This window comes from Spinacia oleracea, chromosome 1 (genome assembly GCF_020520425.1).
Source record: "Spinacia oleracea cultivar Varoflay chromosome 1, BTI_SOV_V1, whole genome shotgun sequence".
Taxonomy (NCBI): domain Eukaryota; kingdom Viridiplantae; phylum Streptophyta; class Magnoliopsida; order Caryophyllales; family Amaranthaceae; genus Spinacia; species Spinacia oleracea.
Window position 1 is genome coordinate 129,852,635 of NC_079487.1, and position 20,240 is coordinate 129,872,874.

The 20,240-nt window shown below is 35.0% G+C and overlaps 2 protein-coding genes across 2 annotated transcripts; both read left to right on the forward strand.

Moving 5' to 3' along the window:
- Nucleotides 1-4,274: 4,274 nt before the first annotated feature.
- LOC110803096 (probable glucan endo-1,3-beta-glucosidase A6) lies at nucleotides 4,275-7,226 on the forward strand. The gene is made up of 3 exons (XM_022008564.2): nucleotides 4,275-4,618; nucleotides 5,347-6,651; nucleotides 6,854-7,226. The coding sequence occupies exons 1-3, from the start codon at nucleotides 4,570-4,572 to the stop codon at nucleotides 6,892-6,894; spliced, it is 1,395 nt and encodes a 464-aa protein (XP_021864256.2). The 5' UTR covers nucleotides 4,275-4,569; the 3' UTR covers nucleotides 6,895-7,226.
- Nucleotides 7,227-9,767: 2,541 nt separating this feature from the next.
- LOC110803104 (uncharacterized) lies at nucleotides 9,768-18,990 on the forward strand. The gene is made up of 20 exons (XM_056828250.1): nucleotides 9,768-9,934; nucleotides 10,459-10,628; nucleotides 11,007-11,029; nucleotides 11,536-11,711; nucleotides 12,321-12,383; nucleotides 12,492-12,620; nucleotides 12,720-12,777; nucleotides 12,965-13,035; nucleotides 13,514-13,609; nucleotides 13,869-13,923; nucleotides 14,557-14,656; nucleotides 15,558-15,726; nucleotides 16,273-16,420; nucleotides 16,506-16,543; nucleotides 16,650-16,686; nucleotides 16,770-16,862; nucleotides 16,969-16,994; nucleotides 17,463-18,324; nucleotides 18,466-18,509; nucleotides 18,580-18,990. Exons 2-20 carry the CDS (start codon nucleotides 10,587-10,589, stop codon nucleotides 18,765-18,767), a joined length of 2,418 nt encoding a protein of 805 aa, XP_056684228.1. The 5' UTR covers nucleotides 9,768-9,934; nucleotides 10,459-10,586; the 3' UTR covers nucleotides 18,768-18,990.
- The last annotated feature ends 1,250 nt before the right edge of the window (nucleotides 18,991-20,240 follow it).

Below are 20,240 nucleotides of genomic sequence, written 5' to 3' on the forward strand. Positions count from 1 at the left end.
TATCGATTACGCAAACGCGGTTATGATCGAGATCTTGTACTAAATAGTGGAACTAATATTTGCATTATTACAATGCAACATAGATTCATGTACTTATAGTAAATTTAGTACATAAAGATCGATTTCGCTTAAATAAAGGTTAATACTTGTGTAAATTCAAGTGCAATTGATAAGATGTGTGCAATGTGAATGAAATTAATACGTTGTTTATGGTAAAATGGAAGTCCTAATTGATAAAATTATTTAAAAAAAAATCGATTTTAATTTTAAGTAACCATAGTCCACGGATTGTATTTTTAGTAACAATAACATAATACGTCTAAGGACATGTGAATATGAATATGAATATTAATGTCTTAAAATATCAATGTGTGTTAGATTGAATAGATGGACATAAAAGCATAGGATCGTATTAAAATTCTACCAATCTGAAGTTCTACCTAGTTATAGTATTTTACCAATTTGAGTAAGATCCTACAAACATTAAGGCATTACCTAAGATATGGATTTCTGATATGTTTATGGATGGTAAAATTGTAGAACCGAGATCGGAAGATTAACAATCATTAATGACACAGTCGATTCACATGTACCCATTTAGACGGGGAATTAAACTTGATTGCAATTCTGATTTGACGGTTATACTCATGTCTACCTTGGTACTAACCTAAACTAAATTGGCATTATGATGAAGAAAAAAAGTCGAAAATAATTGGACATGGCTAATACAAGAATGTTTTAGGAAATTTAATGACAGTTTTAAAATTGAAGAAAATGTGGAATAAAAAAATGACTTGACATGTTGTGTGGTTAACCGGTCACCATTAATTCTATCACTCACAAATTTACAAACATATCATCAAAAGTAAGATATATTATACCCCCTATTATCCAAAGTTAATGACCAATGATGTCTTGGCCTATTGGTTAAGAGTGAGAGCATGTGTACAATTGGTCCCAGGCTCGAACTTTTCCAATCCCTATGTGTAATTTATATTACCTTTGTAGCTCATTCGCACACAAAAAAAATCTAAATTTAAATTACAACTCAAGTAAATTCAGATAAATTCAAATATTGAATCTTTAGATGAAAATGACAAAATATTTCAATCACTGCAACGATTTTCCAAATACACCCACGTTGGGGCCAAGGGGGGCACGTGCCACCCCCGGAAAAAAGAAAAAAAAAACTGAAAATGTATTCTAGCAAAAATTGACTGAACTTGAATGAAATGAACACGGAAGTATATGTTGTCGTAGTGGTTGGCAAGTATTGAGTTATGGCATACCGCGTCAGAGATCAGAGGTTCGATGACCCCTACTGGCAAATTTTGGTTATTTTTTTTGGTTCACATGAATAGCTTATTTGTTTCATTTCTTTTTCTTTTTAATTCGTTTTTTCTACCTTTTTTCCCCTTGGTTGTCTATTTAGCTTTTTTAATTAGTTCTACACCAATCGAAACATGTCCTGCTTTTATTTTACAACCTTTATATATTGGACTACACTATAAAAATAAATAAATAAAAATATGACAATCAATTTTGATTAATTTCCAGCTCATTTGTTTCTTTTTAATTTGTTTTCTTCTAATAAATCCTTTAGTTTTCTCTAGCTTTAGTTTTTTTTTTTTTTTTTTTTATAAATATTATTCTACACCAGTCACAGTATTGTCTATTTTTTTCACATATATTGGACTACACCAGTTGATGACCCCTACTGACAAATTTTGGTTATTTTTTTTGGTTCACATGAATAGCTTATTTGTTTCATTTCTTTTTCTTTTTAATTCATTTTTTCTACCTTTTTTTTCCTTGGTTGTCTATTTAGCTTTTTAAATTAGTTCTACACCAATCGAAACATGTCTTGCTTTTATTTTACAACCTTTATATATTGGACTACACTATAAAAATAAATAAATAAAAACATGACAATCAATTTTGATTAATTTCCAGCTCATTTGTTTCTTTTTAATTCGTTTTCTTCTAATAAATCCTTTAGTTTTCTCTAGCTTTAGTTTTTTTTTTAAAAAAAAAAAATATTCCACACCAGCCGAAGCATTGTCTACTTTTTTTCCTCACCTTTATTTTTAATTGAATTACACTGTAAAAAAATACTTTGTCGATAAAAAAATAAATTCAATCCAATTATTTACTGCTATATCTTAATAATAGCCACTTTAAACTTAGTACTTTTTTTATAAAAAAAATTTAGTGATATATATTGGTAAAAAAACTCAACTATTTGAAGTTCCATGCAATCAATACCCAAATTGTGACATTGTCATTTTATATCTCAACGACTACCACTTTCGTGCCACCCCTGATCAAATATCCTGGGTCCGCCACTGTATACAATTATTATAACATATTAAGGAGTACCATGACGCCGATGTAAAAAAAAAAAAAAAAAAAAAAGAGTACCATGACTCTATGAGCATGATATAATTAAGTCTACATAGTATTTCTTTGCCAATATGACTAAGCATAATCTTAATTATACGGGAAAAAAAAAAAATTAAAGTCCATGCAACATGCAAGTTTGCAACCTACCAAAAGAATAAAGAATTTTTTTAGTAAAGTGCTTACGTGGTTAGTTGCTCAACTGCCCGGTTTTGTTACCGTTGTGACCCAGTAGCGATTACAGGGTCATTAAGCCATTAGATATTTCCACCCGTTATAGAATATAGATTATTCATATACTTAGTCCTAGATTACGTTAGCCACCAATTAAATTAGTGTTAAACAAGCATCAGAAAAGATATCAGTGTCAATGTGTCATACTCATACTAACATCATGCTTTTAAGTTTGAACCTTTTCCTTTTAGGCCTTTTCCTTGCAATTTGCAAAATAACGTTGTTTTTTATTTAATTTGGACCCTCCACCACTCCCTTTTTCGTTTTCGCAGAAATTTCTCATCTATAAATAGTACGGAGGAAGAGTCTGTAATAAATGGTTAAGCTCTATATCCCCGTTTCCCACCAATCATGTCCTTTTCCAAACCAAGTCTATTATTGGGAGTACTAGTCGTTGGTTGTCTTGATTCATTGACTTCACTCTCATCCTAGTCTTCCCTAATAGAGACTAGCATAGGTCTCCCTCTACCCTAATTGTGAGGTCTCTCTCCCCTTAGCTTATGGGATACTACTGATATCCCAATCGACTCTTAATATAGTACCGATTATTAGTAAATATGGGATCGAGGATCTTCCATAGGGGTCGTTCGGGGTCAGACATCTACTAAAATATACATATACGAAGTATGATTTTGGTGACATATTGATTCAATGCAACTATATTCATTAACTTGTTGAAGTTTCAAACGCTGGCCCCTCGTAACTTTTTGTCAAGATCCATCACTGCTAGTAGAGTACTAACTACGTATTAAGATGGACTGATGAAGTAGTACGTGGACGTATATTTTATTATTTTTCATGGAAAGATCACTCGTATTTATCAGAGCATCAGAGAATATGGAGTACTCGTATAATGTATTTAATAGAAACATGGAATTGCAGTCAAATTTACCTAGTGATAAACATGTGAAAATTATTAGGTGTACCATGGTGCAACGTTCACCTAAGGCTATTTTTATATCCATGGGTGGTTACTCTCACATTTTCTCCTCACATATAAAGGAAAAACATGAGAAAATGCATTGTGCATCCGGGTAATTAAATAGTAAATAATAAATGATAAATAATACTCATCTAAAACTTATCATACTAGCAAATAATTAAATAGTAAATAATAAATGTTTGATTGCGAAGATGAAAAGTAATTTACATCAACATTGAGTTGTAATATTTGTACTTTATCCAAAGCTTATCATACTAGCAAATAAATACGAAGTATACCACAAGTTCAAATTGAAGGTTTATGTAGATACTAAATATGGTGTTTTGAGGCAAGTCATTTATGCATTCGCTAGGTCGATAACACTAATTTTCTTTTCTTAACATTTTTTAATGCTTTTAAAATTTCTTATTAATAGTGTTAGCTTTTTTTAAAAAAAAATTGGGGAAAGAATTCTTATTAATAGTGTTGATTATTTTCTTTATATGAAAAAAAAAAACATTTTCACTATTATTAGCGTGTGATATATCATCATACATACTAAAAGTATACGTTTACGCCATCTTAACTTTGAATTCCACCAACTTTTACGTTTCATCCAATCAAATAAATACAGCGGGTAATAAAAAACGGAGTAAGTAAAAGAAAAAAAAAATCGATATAAAGCCACAACACTTTTGAGGTTTGACATCATCCATCCAACATTCTCCAACAAGCTTCAAATAGATAGTCGCCGCACGAGAGAAATTTATTTCATAATACTACTTGCAAGTTGCAATTAACATAGAATCTACAAAGTTTATCAAACCCTTAATTAATTACGAGAAGATTATTATTTAAAGCCCCTTCCCCTTTCTCTATATTAGGCCCATTTTTGCAGCTCTTGTCTAGCTCTCTTTCCCCTTTCAACTTTCCACTTTCTCTCTCCCTCTCCCTCTCCCATTTCACAGTACAACAGCTCTCTCCAAAGGGTGAAAGAGCTTCAGCAAATAACAATGAAGCTCTTTAACCTCTGCCTCTTCTCTTTGCTTCTTTCTCTTTCAAGTAAGTATTTTTTTAATTGTAATGTTTTAATTTTAGCATAAAATTGTGTATTTTGAGGTACTTGTTTCTACGTTTATGGTAGTAAAATGGTGAAATAGTATCAATTTTGCAAGTGAGATTTATTTTTTTGTCATTTTGTTTTGAATGTTGTCGGCATTTTTCTGATCCGGGGTTGCATTTTTGGGTGTGTCATGTGTGGGTTTGTTTTGGACTTTTCTGTAGTATTTTATTCAGCTTTTGATCTTAGCTGTGAGTTTTTATTCCTGTGTTTCCATATTTGTTTTAGCCATCTGGGTATTTACATAAATTACATTGTTATGTTCATTTTGTTTGTTTCCAAGTTTTGAATTTTCCTGGGTTTTTTTTTTTGCTGTGTATTGTGTTTGTTTAATCTGCTCATCTTCTTAGAGTTACTATGGTGTTTTGATTGATTGCATAAACTTCCATGGGGTTACCCCTTTTCGTTCGCTTGGCTACTAGGTTAGTACCCGTTCAATGCACAATTTGACGAGCATTTTGTTAGCAAAATCTGGTTTTGATTCGGGTTCTGAAGGAATTATAAAATAAAACTTGGTAGAATTTATAGCTTTCCAAACAATGAGAAAGTATGACGCCATTTATTGATGTTAGATGGTGTTAATTTGCAATTGTTTAGAGCTATTAATCGGATATGTTCATTCAATAATGATTAATGAACTTCAATTAAAACCAGTTTGTATTAATTTCAGGTGCTGCAACATTTTCTCCAAAAGTTGGTGTGAACTATGGTACATTAGGTAATAACTTACCAAAACCTTCAAAATCAGTTGAACTAATCAAAAGTCTTAAAGCTGGGAGAGTCAAACTTTATAGCCCAGATCCAGAAATCCTGAAAGCCCTTAGTGGCACAAACCTTCAAGTCTCAATCATGGTACCAAATGAGATCATATCCAACATTTCGACCAACCAAGCAATGGCGAATGATTGGGTCAAGAACAATTTGGTTGCTTATCCTCATACCTTGATTAGGTATATCCTTGTTGGGAATGAAATCCTTAGTTTCACAGGTGAGGCTGATAAAAAGAAATGGCATGATCTAGTCCCGGCTATGCGGAAAATCAATTACGCCCTCAAAACATATGGCATTCGTAAAGTCAAAGTCGGGACAACCTTGGCTATGGATGTCCTTGAATCCTCGTTTCCTCCATCGAATGGTACCTTTAGGTCTGACATTGCTGTTTCTGTTATGAGACCAATGTTGCAGTTTCTCAGCAACACGAAATCATTTCTGTTTTTAGACTGTTACCCTTATTTTGCTTGGTCACAGAGCTATAAAAGCATCAGCCTAGATTATGCATTGTTCAATGGTGATGTAACATACAAAGACCCAACCAGTGGGTTGACATATACCAATTTGCTTGATCAAATGCTTGATTCTGTTCATTTTGCAATGAAGAAGCTTGGGTACCCTGGTATTAGAATCTGGATTGCTGAAACAGGTTGGCCCAATGGTGGAGATATTGACCAAATTGGAGCTAATGTCTACAATGCTGCTACTTACAATAGAAATTTGGTTCAAAGGTTGAATGCTAAACCCCTTGTTGGAACTCCTGCTATGCCTGGTGTAGTTTTGCCAACCTTCATATTTGCTTTGTTTAATGAGAACCAAAAGAGCGGTCCAGGTACTGAGCGACATTGGGGACAATTTTACCCTGACGGGTCAAGTATTTATCCAATTGATTTGACGGGTAAGACCCCTGTATCATCTTATCCACCTTTGCCAAAACCGGATAACAATGAACCATACCAGGGGAAAATATGGTGTGTAGTTGCAAAAGATGCAAACATGACTCAACTAGCAGATGCAGTAACATATGCTTGTGGTCAAGGGAATGGGACTTGCGCTGCAATCCAGCCAAAGGGCGATTGTTACACGCCAAACTCATCAGTTTTTCATGCTAGCTATGCATTCAGCTCATATTTTGCACAAATGAAGAGTCAAGGTGGTACTTGTTACTTCAGTGGCCTTGCTGTTCAGACCGCCAAGGATCCCAGTAAGTACATTCCTCGATCTACCCAATCTTTCGTGGTTTAATTAAATGCATGATAAATTCGACATTGTGTTACTTCTGTATACAATGAAGTAAAAGCAGGGGCATTATCTGACAAACATGTTGCAAGTCACCAATTTTCCTAAACATACATCAATATGTTAGTCTTATTACATGTCTCATAAACTTCTGATTGTCCTTTCAGGTTATGGTAAATGCAAGTATCCGAGTGTTACTCTTGCTTAAGGCGATTGTGAATCAAGTAGGGAGCAGCCCGAGCACAAGACGTATTCAGTAGCGCTTTTCATAGCGAGTAACTATCTTATAGGGAGTATTTGATTAACTTGATTTTTGGGGCGGTAATTCGGTTACCCATTTTCTTATGATGATTGAGCATCAGTTCTATTATTCAAACCAGTTGCTTGAAGCTGGTTTTGGATAATTTTAGTGGACATCACGATCACTTCCCATGTTTTGGTACCATTCTTTGCTAAGATGATGCCTTTCTGTATCAAACTTCAGTGCATGTATCTTTCACATGCACATTTTCTATGGAAATGACTGTTATTTTCCAATTACTAGTGAATTAGTGATTGACTCATTGTTTATCTCGTTCTCTTCACCTGATCTGGTATGCTTTTTCTAGTTTTTGGTTTGGTCTAGTCTGATCTAGTCTGAATGTTTTATGTGAGTTGATTTTCCTACTTTTTGGTTACTAGGCGATCAATTGTTGGCCTGGTAAGCTAAATTATTTTGCTTCTTTGACTGAGTAATGACATTAGTCATTGTCTTGTTGGTGATGAATATTGACAGCATTAGCTGTTAAAAAATACAGGTAAAATAATTTTTGGGAGATTACTCTCTCGGTGGGCACCCTATTTTTAAACGAATATATAGTTCAAATGCGAAGAATATATATTTCAACCCAAAAAACATATAGTAACAAAATATGTAGTTCAAATTCAAAGAACATTAATAACACGTTTTACTCGTATTGGTACATTTTGTATCTGTGTTTTGTGTTGTCTATTCACACTCCTTATAATTTCACGTTATTAAAAAATATATAATTATACTAGTATGACGAAAACACACATTTGTTTTTTTTTTTTACTACGTGCTATGAGAATATACACACGAGTATTGAAACAAATCCAACTAGATGCTAAAGAACTACAGTCTACAGAGTACTCCTCAACAAGCAAATTGCTAAGATCCCTCCAATCGTGGAACTTGTACTACTATAACTCTCCATTGTAAAGCAATTTTACTTGGTAAATTAGGGCTACCAAAATACAATTTATAACTAAAATAAATTGTGATAATTCAATTAAATTCAGAGACAATAATTGAAATAAATAATGCACCTTAATGGCCAGGTGATATTGATAAACGGTTTTTAATCACTGATTTAGTAGATTTTGTGTGACAAATCTCTACTGTAAATTGTGTCTCTTTTTTGACATTTTTATTATACCTTATTAAGGTATCAAACTTGTTTAAATGAAAAAATTAAAGTTATTTCAAACTTTGCAATTTTTTTTTTTGGTGTACCATCCGGTTCACCCTTAGGGCTAATCCGGATTCGGAGCGAGTTCTGAGTGGATAGGTTTCATTCCCCTCCCAATTGTTGTTGCGGGGATCAAACTTTGCAATTTGCTGATACTTTTCCTGGTGTTATGAGCTCAACTCGAGTCCCAAATTCGCAAGTGAAAAAGGCGCTAGCACAAAACCTCTTTTACAGACATACCAATTTGCCTTTTGTCGCTGCCGTCATCACCACCGTCGTCGCTCGATATGGTTGCATTACATCTGTGATCCTGTATCTATTGATTTTTTGTAATTTTTGTAAATATAGTTTCGTTGGTTTCTTGTTGGTTTTGTGGTTGTAATTTGTAAATGCTGATACTTTTAATTAGTATAGCTTAAATTTAGCTTAGCTTTTTTGTTACAGTGTAATTGTTCGTTAGTGTAGCGGGTTAAGGTCAGGCTTCGGGTTTTCGTTTTTTCCGAGGATGGGGCGTTATCATATACTGTTCGGTTAATTGTTTATTTTGAACTGGGGTGGGGATTGTATGAGATTTGAGCATAAGTCTCATTGTTCTCATTATTCTCTTATCTAATTTACTCGGAGTCATTGTAATTATCCGAAAATGATGATTTCAGGTATTATCAAAATAAAAATAAAAATAAAAATTGCATGATGGTGTAAGACTAACTTCTTACCAAAATGTTATATTTTTTAATCAAATAGTTACACGTTGTGATATAAAAGTTGTGTTCCAACATTCTTTATTAAAAGTTCGGATCCGCTGTCTCAAATTTGTTTTTCATCTAGTGTCTCAGACTCTCAGCTCAACAAAATTAGATTATTCCATTTGTTGTGATGAAATTGGTGACCAAGATGGGGGAATCCCAATGAGTAGATGATTTCTCGTGAACTAACTTTTTGATTGAGATTTATGAGAAACTCATTTTCATATTCTCAATAGGTAAACCAACCTCAATTTTCAAAAATTAACTAAAAATTAAAACCCATGCATCACACTACAAATGTCACATTTCTTAAGGTGGTAAAGTGTGTGCATAAGTCAAAATTTGAGTAATTATTGAAAGTCTAATTTTGTTGAGTTAAAACACTACACGAATACGAATATAGGACGGAAGATACAGACTCGTACACCATTATTTTCAATCAAATATTTATACGTTCTAATCAAATAATTTTACTTTACAGAGTATTTTTGAATGCGGATACATGTCATGCATATGACTATCAGACCTCTGAATCAAATGTTTATACTACCTCCGTTTCAAAAAGATCTTTACAGTTACTATTTGCACGGACTCCTATGCAATATTTAACTACTAATATATCCAATTTCATATGTGAAAAAATTATAAAAATTTGATATTCTGAAAATACATCCCGAGATCAATCTAACAAGATCATATATGTAACTTTTTTATGTATATAATGGTGAGAATTTACGGTCAAAATTTTTATACTTTGGACACATTTTCCAAAGTGTAAAGAACTTTCTGAAACGGAGGTAGTACGTTCTAATCAAATAGTTTTACAAAGTTTTTTCGAATGCGGATACGTGTCGTGCATATGACTATCAGACCTCCCCAACCTCTTCTCCCTTACAGCTTCACTCCCCCCCATTCATTTCCGGAGTCACATCTATCTCTCTCTCTACCTCTCACACTCAGCTACTTCAGAGGTTTCAAAATTCCCGCGAAAAACTTCAACCGTATGCGACGTTGATCGAGTGTAAGTTGAGTACGATCCTCTGTCCAATTACTATTTATGATCAATTATCTTGTTTGATGCTTCGAATTTTCATTTTTTTGTATCGATCTTCTCAATTGTTTTAGGTACTATATGTTTTCAATTTTGTTTTGTTGATTTCTTGCGAAATTATCTCGCGGTTTGTGATTGTCGTTCGATTTTGCATTAATTTCTTACCACAATGCTGAAATTTCGTGTAATGTTGATCGTCCATTGCATGTTTGATCTTAGTTAGGGCGGAAATTCGACAATTATACAAATGAAGAACACTAATTTTCTTATGTGTTTGATCCTTCAATTTCGTGCATGGTAGCTTGATTTTGAAGTTGGTTTTGAGGAATTGTGGGATAATTTGACAATATAGATTGATTTCTGAGGATTAGGGTTTTCAATTTGTTGTTGATGATGAAAAGACAGAATCTTCAAACTAGGTTATTTTGCAGGAAATCCTCTTGATAGGTATGGCAGGATGAAATTTCCTTACAATGACCTGTCCTTCATTTTTGTAACTGTAGGAAAGCTTACCTTATTGGTATCCTTTATATCTCATGTTTTCACCGAACATGAAAGGAGGATAATTCTGTTGACACTTGTAACAGTTGTAATTATCAAAAGTATTGGTGCAACCTTGGTATTGGCAGAGATGTTGCAGTGGATGGGAGGATCTAGACGGAAGGTTACAACTGTAAGTGCACTTTTGGCTATTTGCTTCAAATTTTGTGTTTCTTGCTCAGATAGAGTGATCATGGTTACCTGAAATAGTTCTTATTATCTGTAAATTAAAGTTAACTGAGTTTTCCTTGAATTTCCTCTTTTGTTGGCCTACTGGTCTTTACAAACCCATGGCTTAAACCATTATTCTGTAGGTTGTGTCTAGTACTAAAAAACTTTTTCTTATTTTATACAGCCAGATTCGTCATTCATACTTCTTCTAGGTGTTTATTTTGTTTGAAAACAATGTGACATCATAAATTTTAGGTCTGTATTGTTGTGGTCTTTTCTGACATGGGGCTCCCCACTTGTATGCTTTCTTATCACATGGAATGGGCTGAGCTATATACAGTCTAGGAAGTCAACACAAAAGAGGTAGCTTAAACTCTTCTTCTCTTTCAATTCTTTTGGCCTAATGTTAAACACTCTTGTTTTGTTCTTGCTCGAGGATTTTTGTTAATTTCTCGCAAAGCCATGCATTCAGTTGAAGCACTAGTTTATGAAATTGGATGGTATGGGAATCTTGGACTTACATATGTGCTATCTAAATTTGTTATTTTGATTATCGTTTTCCTTTCCCACCTCAAGAAAAAGGACAAACAAAGAGAACAAGTTCTGTTTCAAGATTCTTATACTATTCGTTTGGTGTCTTCATAGTGGAAAGTTGCTGTTCTGTAACCACCGTGATTAACGGAGAACGGGGTTTATGTATCTCAAGTGATGTCGGAAGATGGTCTAGTGTTCAGTTTGGTTGTATCTAGCACTACAAATTCTTATACCATTTTCAAACATTTCGTTTGTTGCGTAGTAAAGAGTTCTTTACAGAATGCTAAAGCATACGGATCTTCAGCATTTGTGAATGAATTACAATGATTTTGCAGGCAAAAACAATACTTTGAGCAAAGGAAACAACAGCAGCATGAGACTGCATTTATAGAGAATAATGTTGACGATTTAGACACATTTGACCACCAAAAGAAAAACCGATCGCTAGATATTTTGAGTCTTCTCAATGTTTCAAAAGTTACAGAAGAATGCAAGCCCTTATGCGGTGTTGGTGAGCAATATCCTGTATTTTGTGCATAGCCACTTGTTTTGCTGTCAACCCTGTTTAGTTGATGGACTTGATGGCAACTTATCAGTTAAAGTCATATTGGTCCGTATTATTAACTGTTAGTAAAAGATGTATCAAGGAGAGGCCCTCATTAGACAGAGTACCATACGGTTCATACTGTAGCTCCTCACCTTATTTTTGGAAACAGATAAATAACTATCAACCAATCTTTTAGTTGCAAGTGTATCCCCCCTTGTTATTTTAATGATGAATGCTCTCTAATCTCTATCACATTTTAATAGATTTAGTAGGGGTGAACATACTTTTCAGTAGATAGTGCAAAGTCTGAGTAAATATATTGTTTGAGATAGATAGGGAGTTAGTGTGTCTGTGTTTGTGTGGAGGGGGGGGGGGGGGGGGAATACCCTACACAGTATCGGGAGTATTTTCCATTAATAACCATGCTTAAGCTCAGGGACTTGATGACTTCATATTCTTAGTAATTAAGACATGATAATGTAGGTTCATTTGCATTTTGTACAGTTCCTTCTATTATGAATAACTGCGGCATAGTTGGCCATTGTCTAACATTTGTCTGATGACCTTGGGAAGGGGGGTTGTCAAGTATGACCAACAAAGTCACTCGTGCAAGCTCTGTTAAAGATGTGGATTCAAGTAAGTTATCTATCAGCTGAACAGGTTTCACAGCTCGTCTTAGATTTATGTCTCACTGTTTTCAGCATCATACCATACATTTCCCCAAATTCAATGTTATATGAACAGGTCTCACTGGGAAGTCTGGAGGCCATGCCTTTTCAGCTAGCTATCACACTTCCACAAGTTCGCCAGTCAGAAGACTCGGAACAACTGGTGAACTCTATCCTGCAGGGTGCACTCTGCCTACCAGAACAAGTATGTACTCATACATTTTGCAATATGGTCCTTTATAGTTCCAGTAGTTCATCGGTAAGGATAATTCGCTGAGAAGTAGAAGATAATATGCTGAACCAGGGGTCCCATCATTACATCAAATGGAAAGAGCGTCCTCAAAAAGTTCAGTAGCTCATCGGTAAGGATAATTCGTTGAGAAAGTTTACAGGCGTCTCCATGCGTCTTGCTATCATATTCAACCATGACCATTTTCTTACAAATGTTCTGTGCTAGTGTGCTTCACCTTGTGATGTCCCTCATATGGGTTTTTTCTGATCAATGAGAGTAACCGATTCATTTATATGATAATCTTTTGATGTTTATAGCACTAGGGAGAACAGTACTTCAGACGTTAAAAATGTAGAGTCAGAATACACGAAGAGTACTTCTGCCATCCGTAAGTAGTTGAATAATTTGAGTAGAATTATAGCATGTCTTATGTATCTTTTGTTATCAACTTCTGGTTATTTAGTCTTAATGGCCTGTGTGGTAGGTAATAAGTAATGGTGGTAATGGAATAATGGTAATGAATTCCTATGCAAGTTTGCAAGGGAAGTCTCATGTCAATGTCCGTGGCAATGGATCTCCATCCCCAGTGATATTTTTCCGTCAAAATATTTTCATTACCACTTAATATCACCTCTACAAGTGGTAATGGATGACAATAAAACGTATGAAGAAAAAAAGATTTGGTGGTGGCAAGAATTACGATGGACATTTCTATGAGTCTTTTCTTATCATTAGTCCATTACTACCTACCAAAAGGGCCGTAAGTTCTTTCTTCAAAGGAGATATTCTCTATCAGTAGTTCTTTGCTGTTGTTTTCTCCGCAATGTGTCTAACTACCCTTTTCTTAATTGTTTTAACCATTCAAGAACCCTCCATTTTTGATATAATTGGCGATGATGGAGCAATTGGTGCTTCAGAAAGAGAACCTGTACGAGAAGCTCATGTTGCATTCTCCATTGAAGGTGCTCTAAATTGATGCTGCAATAGTCCTCTGGTCTGATGTGCTAATTTGTCTTCCAGTTCAGTCACTTCTATGGAGAATTAAGAATGTTATTTCCTGAAAAGAAAACGATGAGTGGCACTCACTGGTAAAAAATAAATTGTAGATAAGTTTGAATTTTTTTGGAGATAAGATAAGTAGCCTTTTATTTGGTTGTACCTACATCATTGACCGGTTTACATATTGTTTGTGTATAATGCTCTCTAATGCTTCCCTTTCAGGTTTAGGTAAAGTGGGAACAGAAACACCTTTGCAGTCGCCTAAACATCCTGGAAGGTAATAGTTTATTTTATAAAATCTTTGGGTGGGAGGGGTATCTGGACAAGGTATCTATAGAAAATAGGAACATGGAATTCATGGAAGGATCCCAGAGGAGGAATATGGATCATATTGCACTTTGTTAGCAAGTCAAATATTGGGGTTGCTCCAGGATAGGTTGAGGTTCATAGTTGGCGCTCCCTCTTTTCCAAAGTACCTGTTCTTTAATTTGATAGTCCTATACCATATTATCTGTTAATCATACTTTCCAGTTTAAAATACCAACACAGTACTACTTTGTGACCAATAAATACCCATGCAATAGCTGATAACACTTCAGTATATGTGCATATATGGGTCAAATATCCTAGTATGAAGAGAGTATTATTATGTCGTTAACTATGGTGCTTTTAGGTGAGCTGTTGTGTGGTTATTGTTTTTGTTGATGTTGTGTGGTTTGTTTGAGTTCAGTTTTCTGCATCAAATATATATAAGCTTAAATTAGCTATCTAAGTTACTGCCTCTTACCTGTCCTGTGTGCAACTGACAATTCATATAGATGGTGCGCTAGCATTGATGTCCATTGTTGAGGTTCTTTAGTGATAGCCAAGAATGCCTATCACTTGATTATTTTTTCCTTAATGAATACAGTATGCTGAATGGTGAACATCCCTCATTTACAAAGGCTGCTAAAAACATCAACTTATGCAAAAACTTCAATACAATGCTGGATGACCTTGAAATGGAAGTGGTGAGATCGGTTGCACTCTTTTTGTTTAGTCCTCTTAAAACGGTTGCTTCAGTTTATAGTCTGTTGTATGTAGCCCCTTGCCTGGGGATAAAACACGATGTTGCAAGAGAAGGTGAAAGTTAATAGCCTATGTACCAATAAGCTATTATATTTGTGGTCTGTTGTGCTGCTCCTTAAGTTGGATATACTCATGAAAGCATTGTAAAACGCAAACATAAGTCCAAGGAATATTTTTAAAGTTTCATGTGGCAAATAGAATAGTATTTTAAGCTTATGATCCCAATGAAGGGGAGATTTGAAACTAAATGAGCGCTAATGTGTCTAATAGGCATTGTTTACAGCCATCAAACTTAGCCTTACAGGTTGTGTAAAATTAGTAAATTATTTTAAGTTGGCTGCCAAAATGATGAATTACAGAGTAATAATAGAGATTACATTAAAGATAACCATATTAAGTGCGTGTGATGTGACTTGCACTCACCACCAGTTGTTCCTTTTTTTAATATTAACAACGAGATTGTTGTTGTTTAAAAGTAAAGATGAACAAGATACTGAGACACTAATCAAATTATAAAATGACACTGCGTTGGTGGAAAAGATATTTTAGGTTCAAGGTGATGTCTCTTTAGAATTGCCAGGATGTACTAGCGATGATATTGCCACTAGTTTAAATGTGATTCTGTGTTCACTCATATGCTTGGTGACGTTTGATCAAGATTTAGATGTCAATTCAAATACCTTTTAATTCATGGCTTGGGCTTATTCTGTACTAGTTATGATGTTCACATAAACAAATGCATAATCATGTCTTTTATGATTACATAAAATGCTTGGTTGTTGAAGTCATGAGGTTACTGTTGTCAGATGCTTGACAATAAATATGCAAGATTGCTTGATGCAGGATGTTGAAAAACCATCTCGTCGCAATTGCTTATTAGGAGACGAACAATATCCTATTAGCAGTATCAAGCATGAACTACCAACATTCAAAGATGGCATGCAATTTGATGACGGGCAATGCAAGACAACCTCTCTTTATGATGAAGATAGACATGATAATTTTTGGAATGGTATATCATATCTGTTGCGTTTTACTGAAATGTTCAAATCTACTGTTTTTATGATCTGTTTTTCAATCTAGTTATGTCATGCTAAGAGGCAAGAACTACTTTTCTATGAAAGTTAGACTTTCTAAAACCCACTGTACTTATCTAGATTTTAGAGGTAAAAATCAGTATGTTTTGAACTTAGGTATTCCTTTATCCCAGTTCTGAAAGTCTCAATGTGCGATCTAGGTTCCGACCCTTTAGAATTTAGATATTGTGTATTTGGTAAAGCATACCTGTATTAACTTTAGTAGGTTGTAGCTGAGGTTCATTTTCTTTTATACTTGTCAGCACCATGGACGTTTAAACACTATTTTCAGTTATTAACCTCTGTTAGTTTACTTTCATAAGCTTTGCTTTTATGAGCTCTATTTTACATTATGAACTTCTAAGATGAACTTGTGTTGGCTGTATTTTTTCTTGTTTTATACTTCGTATCAGATAGCTCTCCCTGCTCGGATGACTATTTCTAAGATGACTTACTGTTTTCTCCTTATTATTTTTTACCAGGTAGATCTCCCTGCTTGGACAACTATCAGGTTGATGAGAAATGTGGAGTGAACTGGAAGAAATATAATGCTACTACGAATTCTTTTACCCGGAGAAATGATGCATCAGATTTTAAGTTTGAAAGTTTTTATTCACAATCACCTCCGAGGTACTTTTGTGTCTGATGTGTCGCTTTGTTTCTTTTGGCGAACATATTTTCATTGGCCATTGTGAATTTGTGATAACTTGTGCAGGTGCCAAGAGAGAATACCTGATAGATTTGATAAATTAGGTGATGTTACCTTGTGATTAGCTTGCTCTACATTTATATGACGCAACTTCCTTGAGCAGCGGTTATTGATGACCACATCTTATTTGTTTTTCCATACTCATCACAGATGGTGATTGCAGTTTCCTAGTATCTGATGAACCCGAGTATGTTAAGCAGTTCTGTATTTTGAAACGAAAAATTGGGAAAATTCACATGCTTAATCATTTTGATTGAAATTTTCTTACAGATACTCTTCGTTTGTGCGCAATTATCATCCTCAAGACTGCTACTCTCCTTTTAAGAAACTGCAAGATACGCGGGATAACCTGACCTCGTTTAGGTAGGAATTGTTTTTGTGAACTGTTACTGATTACTTTACTTTGCGAACATATTGATCATAGCTGATGTTATTATGCTGTCCTTTTCTGTTTATGATCTTGGTGAAGTGGAGAATCTTGCTCATCTACTGCAGGTATTACTGCTAAAAATAAATGATTTCCTTTGCCTATTTGCATTCCATCTAAAAAGAATTTCATTCTGTTTGATTTTCAAAGGTGAACATCTAATGTACTCAACATAGTTTTCTTACTCCCTGTTGAGGGATGTCCAAAAAGAACATGTCCACTTGCTTTTTTTCCATTTTTTCATTCTAGACTGTTCACGAACAAGATTCTGAAGTATTGTTTGATTTTGGAATGGGTGGTTTAAATAACACTATTCTTTCTCAATTCTGAAGAGCTTAATATGAGACTTGAAAGTCAGGTCATAAAGATCAGTTTACCTGATTTAGAATTTAGAATACTAAATGTTCTGAAAAAACAAGGTCAAGTCTGGCTGTCTAAACTTGAGATTATATTGAGTAATAGTTTCAAATGGAGTTATGAATTTTACTCTGCCACAAATTATGTTGATGTACATACATTCTTTCATAAAATGTCAGTTGGGGGTGAGAGCACTGCTGATTTTCCATCTGCAAGATACATGAGAAGATATCGAGAGGATCTGGACATGCCATCTAAGTCCAGTGATTATGATGAACGAATGTGGAATGTAATGCCTACTACATTGAGACAAGGAGAAGAATGGCATCCGCCTAGAAAATCTATGAGATCAGGCTCCTCACACCCGAAGTCTGCCTTATTTTCAAGGGCTCCTGTCAATGAATCTGAAGACTATCGTCTGTTTGAAGAGGAATTCCCATTGCCTAAGATGAATACACATCCCAGGTCTTTCTCCACATCATTTGAGAAAAACCAACATTGGAGCAGAGATTCATTTGGCCTTGATACAGCAACTGAACTTCATAGACCCGAATGTTTTTTTGACGGTTCTGCGGAAGATATTCCTGATGAGTTTTCATCAGAAAATTTTGCATTCCAACAACCATTCTGTTCAAGGCAATCTCGTAATACTTTCATATCGAAAGCTGTTTATGGGGGAAGCTTACCTGGTGCGCGTGACTTTGATGTCCATGTTCAGTCTTCAAATTCTTCCGAAGTTTTTGGAGACTTTGAGTCTGCATTTCCTGCTCCGGAGTTATCAGCACAGGAAAGTGTCACCGAGGAACGGGGAAACAGGTCTCAGAGCCAGCCATCATGTCCAGAAAAAGTAGTCCAAGTTTCCACTGAAGAGAAGAATATGACACCTGAAAGCAGGTTGCCTACTCAAGAAACTACTGTGAAGGACTATACTAGGTCTCGATATATGACTAATACTGGTACCTCTCAAGAAGTAGCTGCACATCATATGGAAGCAAATGCAGATTATGTGTCAGATAATGAGCAGAACTCTCCTATTAAAGAGTCAGTTGAGAAGCTCCCATTTGATCTCGCTATTATTGCCTTTATCTTTTTTTTTATATAATATAATAATTATATATAGTAAAACCAGAATTGTTAAACCTAGAACTGAACTCTGCACTAACTGTTTCTGTGTGCTCTCAGATCACAAGGCAGTATTCCAGTTCTGTGTCGACAGAAGGTCAAAGGTACTGATATCCTTGTTCTTCAGATTTCAAAAACTGGCTGCACTTTCGTGTCTGATACTTTTGTTCACAGTTCGTGTAGATGATGTACGTTGTTTTATGGGCAAAGATGTGGATGCTGACAATCTAAACAAATCTGAAGCTAAGACCGTGGTGATTGATCCATGTTTCCAACTCATGACAGTTGAAAGGTGTGTTTTAAAACTTTTCAGCGTGCCAAACAAAAAAGATGCTGTTTGGAATGCCATGAAGCTGATTTGATGTGTGTACAATTTATCCTTCGTTCTTTTACGAGGGTAGACACTAGGTTGAACACATTAGGGACACCGTTAAACATGTTGATAGTAGTAATTCAATGTTGATGACAATGTGACATTGCTTTTTGTGCGAATGTTTTGAACAAAGAACAAGAATCTTGATGGTTGGTTATGCACTTATGCCTCTTCCTCTCTTCCTCTTAGAGGCTGGAGAAGGCTTTTCCTTCCGCTTCTTGGCATAATATTTGTTCTGTAAGATATTCTCAATAATATTACCGAGGATTATGGACCAATAAAACATAGAAACTGAAATTGTTGAAAGTTACTGGATCTGTAAAGCAATGATAATTTAATTGGATCTTTTTTGTTTGGCCCAAAAATATTAATTGGATTTTGCTGAACATATTGTGAACTAGAAAATGGATAGAAATTTGATGTGTATCAAATGATGTATGGTGTACATAAATTATGAACAATTATTGCTCATCCAAATCCTTAAAGCTATATTTTGCAACGATTGTAATATCCTATTATTTGATTGATTCATAGATTCTTCCATTTAATTTTTCAAATTATGAGATGGATAAAATGCAGAGTGATGGAACTCTAATACTCTACAAGACTTGTATGTGGCCAGACCCTACCCCGGTTCATATTTTGAGTTTTATTTGGCCCAATGAAATTTTACTAGTAAAGGCGTGTTCGGCGGTTGAGTTTGAGGTAGCGGGTGGCATTTTGACTTAGGTCATGTTCGGCAAAAGTAGCGGTAGTGGGTAGCGGGTAGCGGTTGGAGTAGCGGGTAGCGGTCAATAGTAGCAGGTAACGGTTAGCTGTCAAAGTAGCGGGTAACTGATATGAGTGTTCGGTAAAAGTAGCGGTTGATATTATAAAATAAAATAAAAGTTGAAATATTATTTGTCAAACGCTACCCGCTACCTTAAACGCCACCGCCGAACACGCCCTAATACAAAATGCTACTTGTAAAATTTGCAAGTGTTTGGTGAGGTAACAGGTGAGGTAGCGGTTAGCGGTAGAGGTAGCTTTTGTCAAACGTTAAAAATAGTAGCGTCTGATAAAATTATAATAAAGCTTATAACCATATATATAGCTTTTATTGTATTTTACAATCTTAACCGCTACTTCTACCAAACACTCAGGCTAGTTGCCCGACACTTTGACAGCTAATTGTTACCCACTACTATTGACCGCTACCCACTATTCCAACAGCTACCCGCTACTCAACCGGTACCGCTACCCGCTACTCATAATAATGATTTGCATATATAGATGTTATTAAATACGTAGTATTTTTTTTTTTTTTGGTACGATTGCAATCACAAGTTCACAACAAATTACATACTCCGACAAACTTTAGGTTAACAGTTTGCGCTTAATCACATTTCAAGGTTTACCAGGGTGAAAGATAGCTTAATTGGTTAAAGCTTCTATTCCGATTTCAGGCGATCCTGGGATCGAT

Bases quoted from the DNA above. Each gene is read 5' to 3' on its own strand.
- LOC110803104 (XM_056828250.1), top strand. From the start codon at position 10,587: ATGTTGCAGTGGATGGGAGGATCTAGACGGAAGGTTACAACT. The intron at 10,629-11,006 runs GTAAGTGCACTT...AGCTATATACAG, and splicing joins CTAGACGGAAGGTTACAACT to TCTAGGAAGTCAACACAAAA. The intron at 13,924-14,556 runs GTAATAGTTTAT...TAATGAATACAG, and splicing joins TCGCCTAAACATCCTGGAAG to TATGCTGAATGGTGAACATC.
- LOC110803096 (XM_022008564.2), top strand. From the start codon at position 4,570: ATGAAGCTCTTTAACCTCTGCCTCTTCTCTTTGCTTCTTTCTCTTTCA. The intron at 4,619-5,346 runs GTAAGTATTTTT...TATTAATTTCAG, and splicing joins TTTGCTTCTTTCTCTTTCAA to GTGCTGCAACATTTTCTCCA. The intron at 6,652-6,853 runs GTAAGTACATTC...TTGTCCTTTCAG, and splicing joins TCAGACCGCCAAGGATCCCA to GTTATGGTAAATGCAAGTAT.